The 23,342-nt window shown below is 39.3% G+C and overlaps 1 protein-coding gene across 2 annotated transcripts in view; it reads left to right on the top strand.

The window, feature by feature from the left end:
• LOC126457988 (exocyst complex component 7) overlaps positions 1-22,286 on the top strand; it is a 125,126-nt gene extending 102,840 nt beyond the window's left edge. For both annotated transcript variants that reach the window (XM_050094754.1, XM_050094753.1), the window contains exons 10-14: positions 3,108-3,342; positions 13,518-13,734; positions 15,905-16,019; positions 20,046-20,179; positions 20,312-22,286. In XM_050094754.1, coding sequence (XP_049950711.1) covers positions 3,108-3,342; positions 13,518-13,734; positions 15,905-16,019; positions 20,046-20,179; positions 20,312-20,414 — 804 coding nt within the window. In that variant the 3' untranslated portion in view covers positions 20,415-22,286. The remainder of the gene's footprint in view (positions 1-3,107; positions 3,343-13,517; positions 13,735-15,904; positions 16,020-20,045; positions 20,180-20,311) is intronic.
• Positions 22,287-23,342: the final 1,056 nt, after the last annotated feature.

Genomic DNA, 23,342 nt, shown 5'->3' with positions numbered 1-23,342 from the left:
AATGCTTATTGACCATCCACATCTAGATAAAAATGGAGAATTCTGTCTTGGTTGAAGCTTGCATCTGGACCCATGAGATCCTCAGATATGGAATCTATATTGACATGCTGTGCTGTTTTTCAAAATTGAATTTTGCAGTTTTAGTGGCTGAGAAATGGGGCCTAACATTGTAGATCTGTGGGCTGTTTTATCCAGAAACTGCACAGAAGGGCTACATAATGAAATTAGCAATTTGTGGTCAGTGATGAGGTGACATTTCATGCCACATTAAGAAAACATTAAAATTTTGTTACATATATTATGGCTAAGGCCTCCTTTTCTATTTGCAGATAGTTTGACTCTGCAGTGTGTAGCATTTTAGAAGTGAATGCTGTCAGCTGCTCCAAACCATCTGAATTTCAGAGGACGAATACTGCTCCAAGCCCATATTGCAATGCATCACTAGCTACTGCCAGCCGTTTCTGTGGTTTATAGGTGGCCAGGCATGGAGCTGAACGGAGACTGTTTGTTTATCAAGGTTTGCAATGGGTGTTCACACCAGATGACCAGACAAATAACATACCTTTTTTATGTAACTGACGTAATGGATATGCAATTTTAGCTGCATGTGGAATGAATTTTTTATAGTAAGTAATTTTGCCCATAACAGGCTGGAGTTCCTTTATATTTGAGGGCTGTGGTAGTGCATTGATAGCTGTGATGTAGCTGTCCATTGGCTGAATTCCGAATGGAGCAATTACTTAATAGAGGACGGAAAAAATTTGATTTTTCTAAATTGCACTTCAGACTTGCATTCTAGAGAGTCTGAAAAAGATTTGTGAGGTTTGGAAATGTTCATCTATGGTTGAACACATGACCACAATACAATCCGGTACTTGATGCAACATGGAATATTTAGCGTGAGCTGCTCTAAAAATGCTGGAAAAGTGCAACGGGTGCTTGCCACGCTGAAAACTATTTCTTTGCATTTGTACGGTCCATAGGATCTGTTGACCACTAGTAGTTGTTGAGAAGCTTTACTGAGTGGAAGTTGCAAATATGCACCTGAGAGGTTCACTTCAGAAAAATACTGACGCCCCCTGTCGGTTTTGCTATTCTGGATGAGGAATAGGGTATGTATCGATTACTGTTTGAGAGTTTTCTGTCACTTTGAAATTGCAGCAGACGCATAGTTTGCCATACGGTTTTTTATCACCACCAGTGGTGTTGCCCATCAGATAGACATAATTGGTTCTGTCACTTCCAGCTGTATTAATCTCTCAGGTTCGTGCTTGACTTGTTCGCATAGTGCTTATGGGATAGGTCATGCCCCAAAGAAACACAGCTATGCTGCTGTCGGCTTTAGAGTGATATGAGCGGTGAAATCTTTAACTCTGCTTAGACCTGGTGAAAAAAGCCAGGAAACACTTTGTGTACTTCTTCTAGTTCCCTGAATGGTATTTGTTCGGATACCAGGGTTACAGAAGATTCTGCCTGCTGGGCTAATAATCTTTAAGTCCATTGGTTGTTCATGTTGCTTTGTGGCATAAACTGACATAGATATACTTATTTCCATGGTGAGTCTTCGCTTTTTACATTTATTGTAATAAGATCAACAATTTGGACAGTCAACGTTAGGTTTTATGAAAAATGAGGGGCAAGACGGAAGTGGTCATTGGATGGCAGATTTCACTTGAGTCCGTTGTTGATGGGGTTGTGCTGAGGTATGTTTATGTTTATGCCTCACTGCTGCTATGTACACCTTGCTTTGGTCATTGTGTACTACGAGTATGTCTGTCCAGGACTCTTTTAACTGGTGGCCAGCACTCGTGACGCTTCAAATGGCTGAGCAAGTGTTAGAACCTCTTTGAAAATGGGGCATCAAATTGTAGTGCCTTTTGGTGAACCTCTTTTTTTGGAGCTGAACAAATTATTGCATCCCTGATCAAGGTATCTGTGTTATAGCTTGTAGTGACGAGTCTGCATTCCTACTAAGGCTCTGTAATTCTGGTTCCCAAGCACAGTTAGTGCTTAGGCTGCTTCTTGGACTGATATAACTATACTCTCGAGGATATCACATGGGAACGGCAGTGATGGTAAGTTGTTAGTAAGTGACACATTTCATCGAATGATAGTGATGTGGGTTCCAAAGTGGAGCTGAATTGCATAATTGGTGATACATGTGGTGGTTTAATTCACAGCTAGAGAAGAACTTCTATGGAACCATCATCTGTTGAACTTGAATGCTGCGAAGTGATGTCGTGTCCTCTTTTCATGTTCCTCCCAGTGTTTGACAGATCTGTCATATACTGGAAATTGTGAAAGATGGGATGCTTTTACTGTTTGGTTAGTAGTCCTAACAGCACCTTTTCCAACATTACTTGTTTTCTTGCTGCTGTTTTTCAAAGCATTGTTGGCCCTTCAATTGCTGTTTGAGCTGGTCTTGGAGTACAACCTCCAACAAAGCACTTGAGACCCAAGATAGTACAGAAATCTTTGTCACCACTTGTGTCGAACCAAGCAAAGAGTAAGCCCAACACTTAAACAGTTTAATGACAACACAAACTTCATGTTACAACCCAGGCAGCATTTAGATTTACAAGTCTGAAGTAGCATAGCTGAAAACATTACAGGAATATAGCAAAGTTCAGTTCACGAGAGCAGAGTAATGACATTATGGCAATGCTGGTAGGCACTGGCGTGCGCAGGCTTTAGCGAAGTCCCATCCCTTGTTCATCGACAGCCTGCCCCCTACTGAGCATAGCAAAGGTGCAGGAGAGCTGGTGTCTTGCTTGGGTGCCCTGCGGAAGTGGAGGCAGCATTCAGTTGTGGTCTGGTGGCTTCCGGACCAGTGTTGTCAACTTGATTGGTCATTAATTCATACAGAAGACCAGTTGATTTAGTGTTGGTAGCAGAGGCACTGGCCAAGGGAGGGTGGTAACATGGATGTGTAACCACACGTGGTTATGTGTACATTCTCATATGAGGATCAACTAATAGACATACTGAAACTATGGTAACAGTGAAATTGAACAGATGTTATGTCACACACATTTATGAATGTATATTGATGATTCCTAGCAAATAAAAATTTTAATTATACAAAATCAACTGGAAATATGTTTCAGGGTGCTAAAGCTTTGGAAAACTTCATAGAGAGTGTAAGGACAGAGCCAAGCACTCAGTTGCCAAAGGATGGTACTGTTCATGAATTAACAAGCAATGTACTTGTATTTTTGGAGCAACTGTTGGACTATGTTGATACAATTGGTGGTGTTCTGGGTGAAGATCCAGCATATAATACATCTGTGGCAAGTCATGGCAAGGTAGATCGAAACAAAGCACTCGTCGGAATTTACATTCGTAAGTATTTTCATGTTTCAGAAGAAGTATATAGTGGAGATAAGTATAACCTGATAAAATTTTTGTTACTTGATGCTTCGTACAGCTCCTCTCATCAAAGGTTTCAGCATGACATGAGGAACAATCCACTGCAGCTGGAGCACAATCAGAAAGTGCCATTGTACTTGCAATGTTGAAGTAGCGTGTTGTTCACAAGTAATCCACTATTGAGCACATTTGACAGTCCACTATACTGTTTCTGGCAACAGTAGGTTAAACCATTTTCTGTTGGTGTCTTACTCCCCTTGAGCAGAGCTGCCACGTCAGTACTGGAGGAGGAGGATTTCCCTACAGATGTTACATTTAAAAAGCAGATTCCCAGTTCTTTGGTAACTCAGAGGTAATAAAGATTACATAAAGGCACAGCTGGCAACTGATGTGGTATTGCTGTAAAGCCATGTGGCAAATGTCAACTTTTAATCAGTGTGTACACAAATACACACATTTAACAAAGTCATGTTCAGATGAATGCAATATATTTATATTCCTTATATACTACAGTGTCTATAGTATATCTAAAAACAAAGATGATGTAACTTACCAAACGAAAGCGTTGGTATGTTGATAGACACACAAACAAACACAAACACACACACAAAATTCGAGCTTTCGCAACATAAGGTTGCTTCATCAGGAAAGAGGGAAGGAGAGGGAAATACGAAAGGATGTGGCTTTTAAGGGAGAGGGTAAGGAGTCATTCCAATCCCGGGAGCGGAAAGACTTACCTTAGGGGGAGAAAAGGACACACATCCATCCGCACATATACAGACACAAGCAGACATATGTAAAGGCAAAGAGTTTGGGCAGAGATGTCAGTCGAGGCGGAAGTGCAAAGGCAAAGATGTTGTTGAATGAAAATGTCTTGCTGAGTGCGACAAAAACGTGTTTCCGCCCGCAGTCGAACCTGGGACCTTCTGCATGTTAGGCAGACGTTATAACTGCTACACCATGGAAACTGCTACGCTCTGCCCTCCACATCTGATACAACTTGTAGGACGATCGCCATTGTGGCGTAAAAATCACTTTGTGGAAACGCACAATGCAGGTATTTCGCATTCGTGTGCAACAATCGACAGCACCCTTGACTGCCTGAATGCCATGACAAATAAGAGCTCAAGAAGTCATCGGAAACGCTTGAGGGAGAGTCCTCAGCAGCATCTGCTGCTCTGTCTTTCCTTACGAGATACCGTCGATTCGCACAATCGTTATTGCAAAAGATGTCACCAAAGGCAATCCCTTCGTTAGCGGCACGGCGCTTGGGCTCAGCTTGACTGACATCTCTGCCCAAACTCTTTGCCTTTACATATGTCTGCTTGTGTGTGTGTGTGTGTGTGTGTGTGTGTGTGTGTGTGTGTGTTAAGGTAAGTCTTTCCGCTCCCGGGATTGGAATGACTCCTTATCCTCTCCCTTAAAACCCACATCCTTTCGTCTTTCCCTCTCCTTCCCTCTTTCCTGATGAAGCAACCTTAGGTTGCGAAACCTCGAATTTTGTGTGTGTGTTTGTGTTTGTTTGTGTGTCTATCAACATACCAACGCTTTCGTTTGGTAAGTTACATCATCTTTGTTTTTAGATATACTTTTCTCACGTGGAATGTTTCCCTCTATTATATTCATAACAGTGTCTATAGTGTTTTATTGATTTTTGCTGTGCTCGTCCCTTTGTTGGCTATTACTAACTTAAAAAAGCTGTTTTAGTATTGCTATCATGTTAGTTCTTAATTAAAATGATAAACCCCACAGCTGCATATACATTTCAGTAAGCTTCCATTAAAGCTGTACTCTACATCTACATGGATACTCTGCAAATCACATTTAAGTGCCTGGCAGAGGGTTCATCGAACCACCTTCACAATTCTCTATTATTCCAATCTTGTATGGTGCATGTACGAGCTCTGATTTCCCTTATTTTATCATGGTGATCGTTTCTCCCTATGTAGGTTAGTGTCAACAAAATATTTTCACATTCGGAGGAGAGAGTTAGTGATTGGAATTTCATGAGAATTCCGTCGCAACGCAAAACGCCTTTCTTTTAATGATGTCCACTCCAAATTCTGTATCATTTCTGTGACTCTCTCTTCCATATTTCACGATAATACAAAATGTGCTGCCTTTCTTTGAACTTTTCCGATGTACTCCACCAGTCCTACCTGGTAAGGATCCCACACCGCACAGTAGTATTCTAAAAGAGGATGGACAAGTGTAGTGTAGGCAGTCTCCTTAGTAGGTCTGTTACATTTTCTAAGTTTCCTGCCAGTCTTTCGTTAGCCTTCCCCACAACATTTTCTATGTGTTCCTTCCAATTTAAGTTGTTCGTAATTGTAATACCTAGGTATTTAGTTGAATTTACGGCCTTTAGATTAGACTGATTTATCATGTAACTGAAGTTTAATGAGTTCCTTTTAGCACTCACGTGGATGACCTCACACTTTTCGTTATTTAGGGTCAACTGCCACTTTTTGCACCATTCAGATATCTTTCCTAAATTGTTTTGCAGTTTGTTTTGATCTTCTGATGACTTTATTAGTCGATAAACAACAGCGTCATCTGCAAGCAGCCGAAGACGGCTGCTCAGATTGTCTCCCAAATTGCTTATGTAGATAAGGAACAGCAAAGGGTCTATAATACTACCGTGGGGAATGCCAGCAATCACTTCTGTTTTACTCAATGACTTTCCGTCAATTACTACGAACTGTGACCTCTCTGATAGGAAATCACAAATCCAGTCACATAACTGATACGATATTCCATAAGCACGCAATTTCACTACAAGCCACTGGGGTGGTACAGTGTCAAAAGCCTTCCGGAAATCCAGAAATACGGAATTGATCTGAAATCCCTTGTCAGTAGCACTCAATACTTCATGTGAATAAAGAGGTAGTTGTGTTTCACAGGAACAATGTTTTCCAAACCCGTGTTGACTGTGTGTCAATAGACCGTTTTCTTCGAGGTAATTCATAATGTTCGAACACAATATATGTTCCAAAATCCTGCTACATATCGATGTTAACAACATGGGCCTGTAATTTAGTGGATTACTCCTACTACCTTTCTTGAACATTGGTGTGACCTCTGCAACTTTCCAGTCTTTGGGTACGGATCTTTCGTTGAGCGAACAGTTGTATATGATTGTTAAGTATAGAGCTAATGCATTTGCATACTCTAAAAGGAACCTAATTGGCTTACAGTCTGGACCAGAAGATGTGCTTTAAGTGATTTAAGTTGCTTCATTATTCCGATGACATTTACTTCTACGTTCCTCATGTTGGCAGCTGTTCTCGATTCGAATTCTGGAATATTTAGTTCGCCTTCTTTTGTGAAGGCATTTCAGAAGGCTGTGTTTAGTAACTCTGCTTTGGCAGCACTGTCTTTGATAGTAACTCCATTGCTGTCGCATAGAGAAGGCATTGATTGTTTCTTGCCGCTAACATACTTCACATTCGACCAGAATCTCTTCGGATTTTCTGCAAGGTTTCGAGACAAAGTTTCGTTGTGGAAACTGTTATAAGCATCTCGCATTGAAGTCCGCACTAAATTTTGAGCTTCTTGAAAAGATCACCATTCTTGGGGATTCTGCGTCTGTTTAAATTTGGCATGTTTGTTTCGTTGTTTCTGCAACAGTGTTCTAACCCGTTTTGTGTACCAAGGAGGATCAGCTCCATTGTTTGTTAATTTATTTGGTATAAATCTCTCAATTGCTATTTCTTTGAATTTAAGCCACATCTGGTCTACATTTATATTATTTATTTGGAGTGAGTAGAGATTGTCTCTCAGGAAGGCATCAAGTGAAGTTTTACCTGCTTTTTTGAATAGGTATATTTTTCGCTTATTTTTCGAGGATTTGGGGATTACAATATTCAGTCTCGCTATGACAACCCTGTGTTTACTAATGCCTGAATCAGTTTTGATCCTTGTTATTAACTCAGGATTATTTGTTGCTAAGAGGTCAAGTGTGTTTTCACAACCGTTTACTATTCGCGTGGGCTCATGAACTAACTGCTCGAAATAATTTTCAGAGAATGCATTTAGCGCAACTTCGGATGATATTTTATGTGTACCTCTGGAATTAAGAATGTATTTTCACCAACATTTCGAGGGTAAATTAAAGTCACCACTAACTATTATCGTATGAGTCAGGTATGTGTTTGAAATCAAACTCAAGTTTTCATTGAACCTTTCAGCAATTGTATCATCTGAATTGGGAGGTCGGTAAAAGGATCCAATTATAACTTTATTCCGGTTGCCAACAATGACCTCTGCCTGTACTAAGTCACAGGAAGTATCTACTTCAATTTCACGACAAGTTAAACCGCTTCTAACAGCAACAAACACGACACTGCCAACCGTGTTTAGTCTATCCTTTCGGAACACCATTAGGCTCTTCGCAAAAATTTCGGCTTAGCTTAGATCCAGCTTTAGCCAGCTTTCAGTGCCTATAACGATTTGAGCATCAGTGCTTTCTATTAGCAATTGGAGCTCTGGTACTTTCCCAACACAGCTACGACAATTTACAACTATTATACCAATGTTTCCTGTATCTACATTCTTCCTGAGTTCAGCCTGCACCTTTTGTGACTGAAGTCCTTCTTGTGTTTTGCCGAGACCCTCTAACTTAAAAAACCGCCCAGTCCACGCCACACAGCCCCTGCTATCCATGTAGCTGCCTCCTGCGTATAGTGGACACCTGACCTATTGAGCGGAACCTGAAAGACAACCACCCTTTGGTGCAAGATGAGGAATCTGCAGCCTACACGGTCGCAGAACCGTCTTGAGCCTCTGATTCAGACCCTCCACTCGGCTCTGCACCAGAGGTCTGCAATCGGTCTTGTCAACTATGCTGCAAATGGTCAGCTCTACTTTCATCTTGCAAGCAAGACTGGCAGCCTTTACCACTTCTGTGAGCCCCTAGAAACCAGAGATGATCTCTTCTGATCCAAAGCGACACACATCATTGGAACCGATGTGAGCAACCACCTGCAGTTGGCTGCACACTGTGCTCTTCATGTCATCCAGGAGGGCCCTTTCCACATCTGAAATGACTCCACCCAGTCTGCAGACAGAGTGCACATTTGTTTTTTTACCCTTCTTGTCAGCCAAGTCCCTAAGGGTGCCCATAACGCGCCTAATGTTGGAGCTCCCAACTACCAATAATCCCACCCTCTGTGACTGCCTGGATCTTGCATGCTGAGTGGTTTCCCCTGAAACAGGACAGGCGACAGCATCTGGCTCAGCAACAGTGTCAGCCACAGACAGCACCTGGAACCTGTTTGTCAGACAAACCGGGGAAGCCTTACGTGCAGCTGCCTGGGAAGTCTTTCGCCACCTACTTTGCCCCAGGGCGACCTCCCACTCGACCACAGGTGAGTGGTCAGCCTCAGTGTGAGCAGTAACTGGGTTGGCTACTGGTGAGGACCTATCGGATGACTCGGACGTGCTGGACGTCCGTTGAATCCCCACGGCCGGCCCACAACAGTGGTGCCCACCCACTGCAGCCTCAAGCTGCGTAACCAAAGCCATCACAGCCTGAAGTTTAGAGCGAAGTGTCACCAACTCGGCTCGCATCCGTACACAACAATCGCAGTCCCTGTCCATACTAAAGACCGTGGAAAACTAAACAATGCAGATAAATGGACTATCGGCACGTGCTGCGCGACTCTACTGTAGACCCTGATGAAAACACACGAACTGTGACTAGTAATACGTAGGTATTCAAAAACCTAACTACTGAAGGACTCAGGTGAAACTAAATAATTTGCCTGATTATGTACTTGTAATATGTCACAAAATCGTTTTACTTTCCAACGCAAACGGAAATGTGAGAACAGTGGCTATTAGATATTAAATTTATATGCAGAAACTCAATTAACTAAACTGTTAAAGCACACAGATGATGTAATAAAATTTGCTCCTGGTCAGGAGCTCGTAAATGTCACAAAAGTGGTTACTTGCCTGTTGCTGCATCTGTCTCAGCCGACTACTACTGTCTATTCTGTGCAAGAATGAAGAATGAGATGTACTTGGTGAACTATTTTTCACTATTATTATAGTTCAGAGGATGGCTACCAAGGCTATCCACATAAATTTACCTGGAGTGGGTGGGTGCGTGTGTGGGGAGGGGGGATTGCAAGACTCTTAAAATTTCCATTTAATAAATAAGTGAGTTGGTCAGTTTCAAGATGTCATACCACAAGAACAAAATTGTATAGGTGATACAAATAACTTACTACATCCCTGAGAAATGATGGTTATCCACAAAATTTTAGAAGCATTTGAGAATTTTGCAGTAAATAAAACTTGATGCTTCACGTAGATTCTGGAGGGCGAGAATGGGGAGGAGGTGGATGTGATGGGGTGCTCCCTTTTTTTGCGGATGCCTATGGTTCAGGGACAAGTGGTGAATAGCAGTGTAAAAATTTTCGCATTGTTAACTATGTAAGCTTTCCTTCCATATCTAGTTATTGTATGTATGGTTCCAATATTTTGTGGCCATCACTTTTCTGGCTATTATAAGTTGGAAGATATGTTGAAGACATTAAATTGAAATGTTAATGCAACTCAGCACAAGCAAGGTAAGAGAAGTTTTGCAATGTGGGGCACTTGTAGAACAAGTCACAATATGCATTTGAACATACTTAAAGTTATAATGGTAACAAAGAGAACAGAAACATAGAGGAATCCGTGGTCCTGTCTGCATTTGTATTTCACAACATTATACAAGGCTATCGTTAAGGTAGAAAACTTGCTTTTTTTGTGAGTACCATACTACTTAATACTTTCAGATTTCGAGAAAAACAGCATTTATGGCTATTTAAAAAATGTTAAATATATAAAGTTCAAGACATTTTGCATTCTCTGATTGAAAAAAATAATGTAGAAAGTAAGATTTTCTTTACAAAACAATATTGTTTTGAGTTCTTGTGCAGTTTAAGAGGTAATTGACATTGGCATGGAGCAGTTGGAAGCATTCTGGTATGCAGAGTGGTATTTTAGGGCTGGGACATCACTAACTTATTACCTACCGGCTTTGCTACTACATTGTTTCTTTTTTCCTGAACAAATTTTGCAAACTATAGTTGAATGGTCCTTCTCAGTAGCCAATTTTTTGGAGGGGAAAGTTTAATATCTGTTCATGACAAGGTAATTACAGTCCTTAGAATTTATCTTCTTTGAAGTACATTGCTGTTGGTTGCGTTAGGAACATTTCTTCAAGCAGTGTAGTACACATATGAGAAAGTTCTTAACTAATCTGGCACAAAATATAAGGAAATGGAATCTGCTCCTGTGAATGAGATTCCTAGTCTCATGATAAAGAACAAAAGGATTCGCTGCAGGTGTTCGGAGCAAGTGGAGGCATTAGGAGCAAGTGAAAGAACAATTTCTTACATCACTTCATATGTTTTCTCTTGTGCATGTAGTAAATCTTCTGATCACTGTCAACCTGTGTAATGTAAAGATTATAGTCAAGAATGGCATCTAGTTTTGATTTTGTTTTCCATTGATACAGAATCGTGCAATCTCAAATTCCTCTGAAACTTCATTGTATTCCAATAATTTACTTGCAGTTTTCATTTTATTTTGGCACTGGTGAAATGTCAAATCTGTCTTTCCTTCTCTTATGTAATCAGCAAGCAATATCTTAAGAAGTATCACTGAATTATTTTGTGATGCATTGCCAGTTCTCTACTCTAATACAAGAACATAACAATTCTTTGAATTACAAACAATTAACATCATTATTCAGTATTTGTGCTAATGGAAAATCTTAGTGTAATGTAATTAATTTAATGAGTAAAAGTAACAGTTCATCAAATAGTTGAAGCATTGAGTCATCAAAAGGCACACAAACGAGACTGAAAACTTTGCTAACCTATTTGGAACCAGAGTACACATACACAAACATACATAGGCATGCATACATCTGTGTGGTTACAACTTCCTGGTAGAATACAGTGTGTCAGAACAGCAGTTCTGCATCTCAACTAAGGTGGAACTCGTATTGGGTGGAGCAGGAAAGAGAAGAAAGGAGGTGAGGAGTGGGAGTGAGGATTGGGGAATGGACCTAACAGCAGGGGGAGAAAGGCGACAGGTGTATGGAATATGAATAGGACATGGGCACCAACACTGGTGACACTGTACAGCACACTATGACTATGACCTGGTGTGTATAGGTATGGCAGACAGAATAGAGGATGGGAAGGCTGTGGGAAGAGGGTGTGGGTGGAGTTAGGGGTGGAAGTAATTGTGGGTGGGGTCTATTGGGGACTGAGGCCCAGAAGGATTACTGGTTCGAAGGATGTGTTATAATGACAACTCTCATCTACGTAATACAGAGAAGCTGGTGTTCGGAGTAATGATCCAGACAGCACAAGTGGTAAGCAGCCATTGAAATCAAGAATGTTTTGCTCAGCACTGTTTTCCGCCACTGAGTGGTCAACTCGGCTCTTGGCCACAGTTTGACTATGCCCATTCATTTGGAGAGCCAGTTGGTGGTTATGTCCACATAAAATGCTTGGTTGCCAATGTGTTAACAGAGGAATAAATCACTAATCATGTCTTGTAAAATAAATAGATATTTGATTTTTTTAGAGTGAGCAGTATGTTTACAGGTGAGAAAACCCAGCTTCATTACTAAGCCCTTAAAAATTCATTATGGGGGGGGGGGGGGGGGTTATATAGAATACTAGAATACTACTTGTTTAAAGTCACAGACACGTTTAAACAATTGGATCAAGAATAAGATTAAATGATTGCTCCTTCAACACAGTGATCAAAAATATTACATAGCTGCAGTAGCCATCAATAGAACATGACCACCCTTCTTAAAGCCCTGATTTTGTCCCTCACCCTACCCTATCTGCACATGAAGAGGACTAAGCTGAAATGGTATTTTTCTACACAACATGATTTCCTGCAGGTGTAAATTGGTGCATGAATCCAGCTGCCAGAAGAAACTTGGCGAAATAGTTTGATAAGTTACTCTGAAAAGAAAGAGGTGCAATGAGTGCAATAGGAGATATTTTGAGAAACAGAATAAATAGGTCTCTATTGCAAAACTTTGTCCACTAGCTAACACTAACATTATAATGTCATATATCAGTACGTTTCACATAATTTGCGGCTTTACTTTTGAGTGTAAAACATTATGTTAATTTAATCTGTAGAGTGTTTATTAATTTCACTAAATACATTACAGCATTCGTGGGAGACTCAATGAGTGAAAGCTCTGTTTTGTGATATCTCCCAAAGGGTAACTTATCAGCAAGTCCAGCCTGTCCTTAGTTTGACAGTGTAATGTAAGAAGCAGCTGCGGATAATTGTAGACTGTGGAGGTGAAATGTCAAAAAGCTGACACATTTTCAATTTTTCACACACCAGTCTCTTATTACATCATATTCTGAGACAATTTCTCATAGTGGAAGAAAGTGAGACAATTTCTCATTGTGGAAGAAAGTGATCATTGTTCTGAAGCATATAATAAGGATGAACATCGACTTCCATTATCGAACCTCTTGTAGATAGTTCTTTAAACAACAAGGTACATTGTACATTTATTCCTTTTTTAATTTTGCTGTCAAAAATCACACTGTTTGAAACTAGAGGAACAGTCATAAATATAATACTGAAAGGAGCACAAGCACAACTCCAAGTCCCACCAATCAGCCTTAATGTGGCACAGAAAGTAGCGAAGTATTCAGCTTTAAAAAGTTTTGACCATTTGCTCAGTAATTTGAAGAATCAAATAATTAAATTAACTTTAATGCAAACTGAAATCGTAGCTGAATGACAACTCCTTCTACGCCAAATAAGAATTTTCTGAATGGTTAATATATGTGGGGGGGGGGGGGGGGAGGCGGGGGAGGGGGGGGGGTTGCAGTATTGTCACTGAAAAAGTGTATTATATTTGTATTATATTTATGAACTGACATGATACTCATCATAGCAAGAGATAAATTATGATCCATGGAACATGCAAATAACTCCCTTCTTCACACAGTAGCTGTATGTGTGCACATGTCCATTACTTTGAAATGCTATGGAGATTTGAAACTAAAGCTATTGCTCTGTATACTAAAATGTGCATATGCCATAATGTTTGTGTTGGTATTCTTCTTGTGTGATATAAAAATTTACTTTCTCAGGTAAAGTACTGGAACAGTTGAGCCAGACCTTAGTTGTGAAAAGTGAATTTTATGGAGATGTTTGCTTGCGAGCAGTGTTTTTGTTGAACAATAATAATCATGTGCTGAAAGCACTCCAACGGTCTGGGTTATTAGATCTAGTAAAACTTTCAAGGCCTAACTGTGAAGAGTGGTACCATAGCCGCATACGTGAACATAAAGATGCTTATACACAAAGGTAAAATAATTATTTTCTAACCTAAATTAGTTGATAGGATTTGTTTAAAAATGTTTGGAAGAAAAGTAGAATTGTTCCTCTTTGACAAAATTCATATGCATTAACACATGTAAGTTCCTATCAATTTAGATAATGGTCTGAGAATACCAGGTGTTTTCTAAAGAGTTATTTGATTTCACAAGATTAACTTCTGCATGAATGAAGATAGAAACTTTGGGTAAATTTTAACTCAGGCATTGAAACTAAAAGTTTATCTTTGCACTGGTTATATGTTGCCAGTTCATGTGGATGCTGGAAGGGCTCTCCCTGGCATAGCTAACTCACACGTGTGCTCATTCATTATGCAATGTGCACCAAGTCACCAAGTCAAGATCGTGGCATCACAGCAACAGAATAAGTTTTGGATTCTCTTTTTCAACAGATGCAATTCAGTTCCAACTGTGCAGCATGATTATCATCAGAAATACAGCACTGCACCTTCTACATCTCAAAGCATTCGATGATGGTACCAGAAGTTTATGACACTGCTTGCTTGTGTAAAAATAAATCCACATGTCCTCTCTGTGTGCTTTGTCTGTCTGGTGTGTTTTGTGATGGTGCTTGTATTTCAAACCACACGGGATGCAGTTGCTACAAGCACATTGTGATGGCCTTGAACAATTCATTCTGGGTACAGAGCTGGATAATAACACTTTTCTTTCACATTTAGCTTTCAGTATTGAGGATACATTCCATTTAAGTGGAAAAGTGAACCATCACAATGTAAGTGCCACATACGCTAGCCAAGAACAAGACATACTTTCCAAAGCTTCATAGCTTCAAGTGTGTTGCACCAGTCTGTCTGTCTGTCTCTCTCTCTCTCTCTCTCTCTCTCTCTCACACACACACACACACACACACACACACACACACACACACACGGTTACAGGAATCATGTACTTGGATCTGTTGGAGAGCTGGCTTTGCCACACTTGTGAGTAGTTGCCAGAAAGTTCATTTTTAAACTGGATGGAGCACAACCACACTGGCATCTGCACTTAACAGCATTTATTAACAAAGAGCAGTCTCAATGGTGGATTACCTACAAAGGGTGTATGGATCTCTTATTGCACCAGTGGACTCCAAGGTTGTCTGGTTCCATGTTATGAGTTTTTTTCTTGTATGATGGCTTTTGAAAGACTGTGTGCCTCCCCTTCCAACAACTATGGGTGGACTGTGATGCTGCACAGCAACAGCAAACATTCTCACAAAAATATGGGACAAGTTTGGCTAGCGTCTGGATGTTTGTCGTGCATGCAGTGGAGGGTATGTTGATAATCTGTGAAAGATGCACTAAACTGTTGATCCTAAATGTAATTGTAAAAGATTCTATATGCATGCATATAAAAGAAATGCCCTTGTAAAATCAAACTGCTCTTTTGATAAAACTTTTAGTCCTGTGTGTAAGTAGAAACTGATCTCAAGTTTCTTACTTTATTAATACAGAACATACAGTATTATGAAACCAGATCAATTATTTGAAACAACCTGCACATTGGACAATAATACTGTAAGTGGAGTCCACAGAGAGATAAAGATTTTGTACTCGTATTTTTTTTTTATTTTTCAGTATTGATCCTTAACCTTGCTTATGTTCATATTTATCCAACAGTCTTTTTGATTTTGTGTGCAATATTAACCTTTTATAATACCAAGGAAATTAGGAAACTGTTTTGTATGTCTTTCTTGTGAATTCTACTAATGAAAAATTCGTTAGTCTGTAAACTTGAATGACTTCCTCTATTAAACCTCAATGGGTTATGTAAACCTCTGCTCATAATTTTCCTTTCAGATCTCTGTACAGCCCTCAATCATAAAAATTGAAAGTGTTCAGTCAAATAGTGAATCAGTGTCAGTGAATACCAACCTCTGGAATCAGTCGGCTCTTTTATGCATAAACAGACATAGTGCTATTGTCCAACTTTTCTCTTACTTCAAGATTCTTTTCATTAAAAATTACATTTATGTGCCTCAGTTCATGGAACAGTTTGTGGATTGGGAGACCATCCTCCAAAACTGCTCAGTGACCAGTGTGTGTACCATAACAGCACATTACAGAAAGTAGTAATTGAATGATGCATGCTTAGTGGCTTTCCATAAACATTGGTTTAAAATTTGGTTTCTTCCACAGTAGTTGGAGTAAAGTGCTCAGTTACATTGCTCCATCAGAATTAGTGCCTTCATCTGTGCTACAGAATGGCAGGTTACGTGATAAAGATCGTGCTGCAATCAAGGAGAGATTTGCTGTAAGTAATCTTCATTTGTAGCACTTTGCTATTAATAATTGATTTATTGCAAGAGAGAGGAATACAGAAATTCTGCTTACTAACTTTTGAGACATGGCCAATTACAACAGGGCTGTCAGAACTGCAAATTAGACATATATATTAAATCTAAATTTGCTGAAATTCAAAAAATAATTCCTAAACTATAAGGAGGAGGTTTTTTAAATGGCTCATTTCTTTATTCTTTTTTGTTTTCATAGCATCATTGAAGAAACAATCCCACATAACTGATCCTGTGTTGATTTCCCACCTAAATACAAAAGTGCGTGTAGCCAAAACATGTTGATCTGGCTTGTAACCAAAACATACTGGTTTCGATGGTGATGTTTCGGTTCCTGTTGGAAAACAGTTCTTGAGACAGGATTTCATATGCCAAAAATAAGGCTATAATTTCATGAAGAAAGAAATCATTGCTCACTTGAAAGTAGTGAATGACAGTGGAGATTCACTTTTGAGAGTCACTGATAGCTGCTGACCACTGCGTGAATCATCCTTTGCGTGTCATCATCCGTCATTTTGTTCAGTAGTATAACAATGGAACTTCCCTGTAGAAAACAGCATCGTTTGCAAACAGCCTTGTGGCCTCCCAACACCCCAGATACATGGAGATGCACAGACAATGAAAATCCAGAAATTGGAAAAGTCATGATGTGATATTGTTTCTTCAATGACAGTAGCTGTTAGATTTGTTCTGGTGGCTCGTGACTTACTAATTGGTAAATAAAGGTTCCTTCTCTTAATGTACTATCACATTGCTTACACTATCTAATACATGTATTTTGCACTTACTCTGTTCTTTTTCTTCTTTGAATCAGACAAATAATTTTTCTGGTGTGTCAGCTTCAATTTCCACTGTACTTTTGTTAGATGTTGGTTCAAATGGCTCTGAGCACTATGGGACTCAACTGCTGAGGTCATTAGTCCCCTAGAACTTAGAACTAGTTACACCTAACTAACCTAAGGACATCACAAACATCCATGCCCGAGGCAGGATTCGAACCTGCGACCGTAGCGGTCTTGCGGTTCCAGACTGCAGCGCCTTTAACCGCACGGCCACTTCGGCCGGCTGTTAGACGTTGTATTTGTATGATACAAAAAGATAAACTTTTTTTTTATTCCAAGTTTAATTCTGAAACACACATTCTTTGATTTTAATAATTGAAGTGGTGCCGTAGTTTGGTGTATCTGAGGACTGGTTTACAAGCCATATCTACTGATCCTGATTTAGACTGTCAGTTGTGTGAGTACAAATTTGATACTTGTGAAACATTTAAGGAAATGAATGGGGTTACAACCACCAATATATATATCCTACCAGTTTCACTTGGCTAATAAGCGTCCTTTCAGTGCATTGGAAGGATCCTACTTGTGTGGATTCTGACTACCATTGATGGGTCCAATATCCTTGACATTGATTTGTTGTAGAATCATGGAACATACTTTGAGCTCAAACATAATGAGGTATTTTGGACAGAATTACCTCCTCAATGCTGATAAGCATGACAGAATTACCTCCTCAATGCTGATAAGCATGGCTTTCGAAAATGTCGGTCATGTGAAACCCAAATTGCACTTTTCTTACATGACATACTAAAGCGATGGATCAAGGTAGCCAAATAGATGCAGTATTCCTTGATTTCCGAAAAGCATTTGACTCAGTACCGAACATGTGCTTATTGTCAAAAGTACAATTATATTGGGTATCAAGTGAATTTTGTGACTGGATTGAGGACTTTTTGATAGGAAGAATACAGCATGTTATCTTGGACAGAGAGACATTGTGAGATATAGAAGTTTTGTGCTCCAGGGAAGTGTGTTGGAACCCTTGCTGTTCACATCGTACATAAATAACCTTTCAGACAATGTTAATAGTGAAATCAGGTTTTTGCAGATGATGCAGTTATCTATAATGAAGTACTATATGAAAGTAGCTACATCAATATTGAGTCAGATCTTGAAAAGATTTCAGCATGGTGCCGAGATTGGCAACTTCTCTAGACCTGTCCCATACATCCTCCCACCACCACCACCACCACCACCTACTCCAGTCCGGTCACAAGCATCGCCTATCCCCTCAAAGGCAGGACTACCTGTGAAACCAGTCATGTGAGCTACAAGCTAAGTTGCAAACTCTGTGCTGCATTATACGTGGGTAAGACAACCAACAATCAGTCTGTCCATATGAATGGCCATGACAAACTGTGGCCAAGAAACAGCTATACCACACCATTGCTGAGGCTCATAACCCAAACACCACCATCACCAAACCATTGCCAAGCTTTCCGCCCAAAGACAACATTCTTTATTTCACTGACTGCTTCACAGCATGTGCCATCTGGATGCTTCCTATAAACACCGCCTTTTCTGAATTGCGCAGGTGGGGACCCTCCCTGCAGTGTATGCTATGTTCCCATAACCCTCCTGGCCTCAACATTCATTAGTCTTTGTCCTCACCCTCTAGCCCCCTTCCCTGTTCCCGTTCCAGCACTACACAGTCCTCTCATCTACCAATGCGCCCACAATCTTTTTACCTCCATCCTTTTCCACTAACCCTCCCCCGACCTCCATCTAACCTCCCGACTGCATCTAGCTGCTCAACCCTCTCTCCACCTCATCTCTGTATGCTCCAGCAAGCAGCACTTCACCATCCCACACCCTGCTATCCCTCCCCCTCCCTGCCCCAGCTTCCTCCTTTCCCCCCAGCACCCAGTTGTCTCCCCCATCATGTGGTGCTGCTCACATTATGGCCTCAGCAGCCAGAGACTGTGGTCGTGTGTGTGTGTGTGTGTGTGTGTGTGTGTGTGTGTGTGTGTGTGTCATCCCCAGTTATGTTGCCAGACACAGCACACTAAACCCTAATTTTTCTTGCTTTGAATCGATACTGTCATAATGTGCCATCTAACAAAGCTTATTTGCTTTTATGCCTGGGAGTGTAGATGGCTTTATGAGTAATAACATGCAATAAGTCTCATGCAGCAGCAATTATACACCTCTTAAGAAAATACTGCTTCCACAGTGATAATTATAAGCAATAATAATTTGTACATGGTCTTCCCACTTCTCACAATTTTGTTAAGAATAATTAGTTCCATGAGCATTACTAATAATTAAAGTGGTTGTTGTTTAATTAAACTAGCAAACCCAGCCATGCTTTGCAAATGCTAAACATGTATTGGAACTGGATACATCTCCAAATCCCCTTCTTCGCCCCACCCCCCTCCCCTCTGTCCATCTCCTCCACCCTTCTTTATCACCTCTTTCCCTCCTCTCTCCGACTTAAAGCCTTGTTTATTGTTATTGCAAACGAAACCTTGATTGGAAATGAAGTCACTTAAAATGAGTAGGTAAATTGGTTGGGATCATTGTTGTATGGGATGTGAGACAGACCTCTCCAGCTGCTGGATCTGTAGTGGTACTAGTTTCAGTGACAGTATTTTGCATAGTTTTAATCTGTGAAGGGCTGAATTACAAAGTTTCAGACAATTCAAATTCTGTTATAGTATTCTAATTGTAAGCCAATGAGCCATTAAATACAACTTTCCTGTTTTCTGTTAAGATCAACTGTGAAGAAGAAAACGGACAGCACATTGTTGTATATACAATTTATATAGGAGAAACAATTTGTCTAATAATTCGAATGCCCTGCTATTGTAGTTAAAATTGACTGCCAGAAAGAAAACTATAGCACACATTTTCACAGCACAGAATTTTCTACCTCATAGTTAGTTTTAACAGGAGACATATCCTGGTCCATCTTACTGTATTTCATCAAACTGTTGGAGAGGAGGTAAACTCTAATTTTATGCATATGATACTTAATAAACTTTTCAGTTTCATCACAAGTGAGCTGTTACACATTTTTGTTGGGCAGAATGGTAGCTTTATTTCTTGTCTGTATGATGGTTTAAAGAGCAAATAGAGAGTTCTATTTTCTGTAAGAGAAACAATATAATTGTAAACATACCATGAAGCTTGTTTTTCTTCCAGGGATTCAACAAGGAAATGGAAGACATAGCAAAAGTGCAGAGGAGTTATTCAATTCCAGATGTTGAGTTACGAGAAAGCTTAAAGCGAGATAATAAGGAATACATACTTCCAAAATATAATGCCTTTTATGAAAGGTAAGGCTTTAATTTCAAATAAAAAAAAACCCCACTCCTCACACACACACACACACACACACACACACACACACACACACACACACACACTAATTTGTGACATAAATTAATTTTTAATTTTTCTCTATTTAGGTACTGCAACATCCAGTTTACAAAGAATAAGGAAAAATATATTAAATATGATCCAGCAGGAGTATCAGAAATGATTGACAGATTTTTTGATGTCGCAGCATAAGTTATCTCTGTAACATAAATAAGCATTGTAAATTTGTGAATTAAATATGTATTTACAGTTTGTTAATTGAAATGGAGATTTTATGTGCCTTTACAGCAGTCTAAAATTTAGTATTTTCGATTTGTGCAATAATGAACAGTTAATTCTACCAGGATACATAAATTGTTGAATATTAATAATAATAGAGCCGGCCGAAGTGGCTGTGCGGTTCTAGGCGCTACAGTCTGGAACTGAGCGACCGCTACGGTCGCAGGTTCGAATCCTGCCTCGGGCATGGATGTGTGTGATGTCCTTAGATTAGTTAGGTTTAATTAGTTCTAAGTTCTAGGCGACTGATGACCTCAGAAGTTAAGTCGCATAGTGCTCAGAGCCATTTGACCCATTAATAATAGAAATGCATCATACTTGAAAGATTGCATTGAAATTAGGGTCTAAACCTTAAAAATCAAATGAGAAACAATTATTTAAACAATTTTCTTGTTTGAATTAGAAACAGAGGTAACCAGTTTGTAAAAATAAAAGTTTCATAGTATGGAAAAGACCTAAACTGTATGTTGTGCTACAGTTACAGATCTGTTTTATAAATTTTCTGGCTGTGTACCGGTCTCCGGTCTCGTATTTCATTAGTATCCTTCAGTCATCAACAAGCAATATAGTTTCTGAATAGCGCTTTAATATGCTATTTAAAGTTTTGAAATGTAATTACCTTTAATATGGCTCTTGGGATGTGTTGATGCAACTATGTAATATTTAAATGGAGGATCTGCTCACAACTTTCAGGTAGTAATACCAGTTTTATAGTCTGAAGATGACACACAGGTGCTCTGTTGAATACGGCATAGTTCAGCAACAACATCTAAAGTAATGCTCAAGATCCTTAGAAGTCAATCTATTGGTCACAAGGATACTACTGTTTTCCCACACTAAGGTTAATTTTATAAGGACTGGGTTATATTTATATAAGTGGATGACATTAATGTATAACACTTTAATTTCCAGTTAGAATTTTATGGTCTAAACAGAAGATGCGAACAGGTCAGTTCCCCTTACTATGTTTGTGAGGTCCTATTTATATCTTTTTCTGCATAGAGTCCATTACCAAACACAAATTAGGCTGAAGTTAACAAGCTGTATTGAGAAAAGTGACTACTACCTTATAAGTTCCTTTTTCAACATTTTTGAAAGACTAGAAGTGAAGTAATTGAATGTTACATGTTTAAATTTGTTCTTGTATAGAGGGGTAACTGATGTTTTTTTACGTTGGGTAATATGAATGGCATAGTGGGTTACAAAGGTAGGTCAAAGGACAGTGGGGGTTCAATAGAATCAGCACAATTTTAATACTGTATTAAGAACACTAGAGTAAATGGAGGAACTGATCATGCATGAGTTCAGGCACTCAACTTGCAGGAGGACATAGTTTAAATTCCCACCACAGCAACCGCAGTAGATTCTCTGTTCTCATAAATTATTTGGGGAAAATATTTGGATAGTTCCCTTGAAAAGAATGTGGCTGTTTTCCTACTCCATCCTAGTTCAATCTGAGTATGTGTTTCATTCCTAGTAAATCATTAACAGGGTGTTAAACCCATAACTGGTTCTGTTCAGTTTCACTCATCAAGTCAACAGTTATTTCTTTATGATAGTAATGATGAGAGGGCTTATAGAAACAACTGACAGTAGTCATACAATAGAAAGTGTTGAAGAATATGTGTATACAAGGCAAGACTCAATTGTCCTGGCAAAATTTTTTCATGGATGTTTACTAAATAATTTGATAGAAAGAATTGTGGTCTCAGTTGCTGTATCCAGTTCAATTTGTTGATCTTTTAACATGTAATGTCTTTTTTAAATACAAAACATATCCACTGATATGGCACACTCACTGTTGACAACAAAGTTCAAAGGACATAGTAACACAATTCGTAACTTAAAAATCACTGAATGTAATTACAGGAAGCAGAATTTGTCATGACCAGGAGACAATGATGGACTATTGATTTAAGCCTAGATTAGTGAAGATTCCTTCAACCCTTTCCTCTCTTTCGTTTTATGACAATACCTCTGTCTCTTGTTTTGTTTGTGGCTATTTCTGGTGCCATTTGGAAAGTAGAAGTTTTTCTGTTTTTATTTGGCTATGACAAAATGATGCCTAGGAAGACGCAGCAGGAGATGAAGCAGAGGCAACAGGGAGGTTTTGGGAAGATCTGATGAGATGGAGAGGCATGTGTTCCAACCAAAGCCACCCAGTGGCAGAAGACTCTACAAGATGATAATGATCTGACAAGTTTCATTTCGAAAATCTGTTTCATTATTAGTGTTGAAATGCTCATTAAAATAAACCAAATTTACTCATTTATACACATAAATGTCTACGTAGCAGCTACAAAACATTTAAATTCACTGAGTTCGATTAAGATTCAAAATTAACCTTTCAGCACCAGTCTTGGCATAATGACTATTTGTATAAAATTGTTTTTTATGCCTTGATAAATTTGTCAACTGTCTTGTCACACACATCACTACTTGTGACTTTTTTTGTTATAATTATATACTGAATTCTAATATTACTTGTTATTGAGATGGCAGCAACAACTGCTAATATGCACCTTTTGCAAGTAAGATCATTTATATCTCATTTGAAAGGTGCAAAATATTCACCATAAGGCAAGCAGATTATCATGCTAATTATCATATACATTGCAGTCACCTCATTATTTTGTACTAATATGAGAAGGAGCAAGCTAATGCATTCCAAGCTAACCTCTGTGATGAACTGAGCTAGATTCCCAACAAGAGGCCAATCAGAACATCAGAAGACTAAAGGAAAGAAAACCTTCTCTGAAAAACTCTTAGTGGACTCCCCTGAACATGTCTGCTACAAAATTAACCAAGGATTTCTTCATACCACATTACATTATTAACATT

The sequence above is a fragment of the Schistocerca serialis genome, chromosome 2 (assembly GCF_023864345.2).
Source record: "Schistocerca serialis cubense isolate TAMUIC-IGC-003099 chromosome 2, iqSchSeri2.2, whole genome shotgun sequence".
NCBI classification, from domain to species: domain Eukaryota; kingdom Metazoa; phylum Arthropoda; class Insecta; order Orthoptera; family Acrididae; genus Schistocerca; species Schistocerca serialis.
Note: the sequence above shows the minus strand (reverse complement) of the source record. Positions and strands in the feature narration are given on the sequence as shown.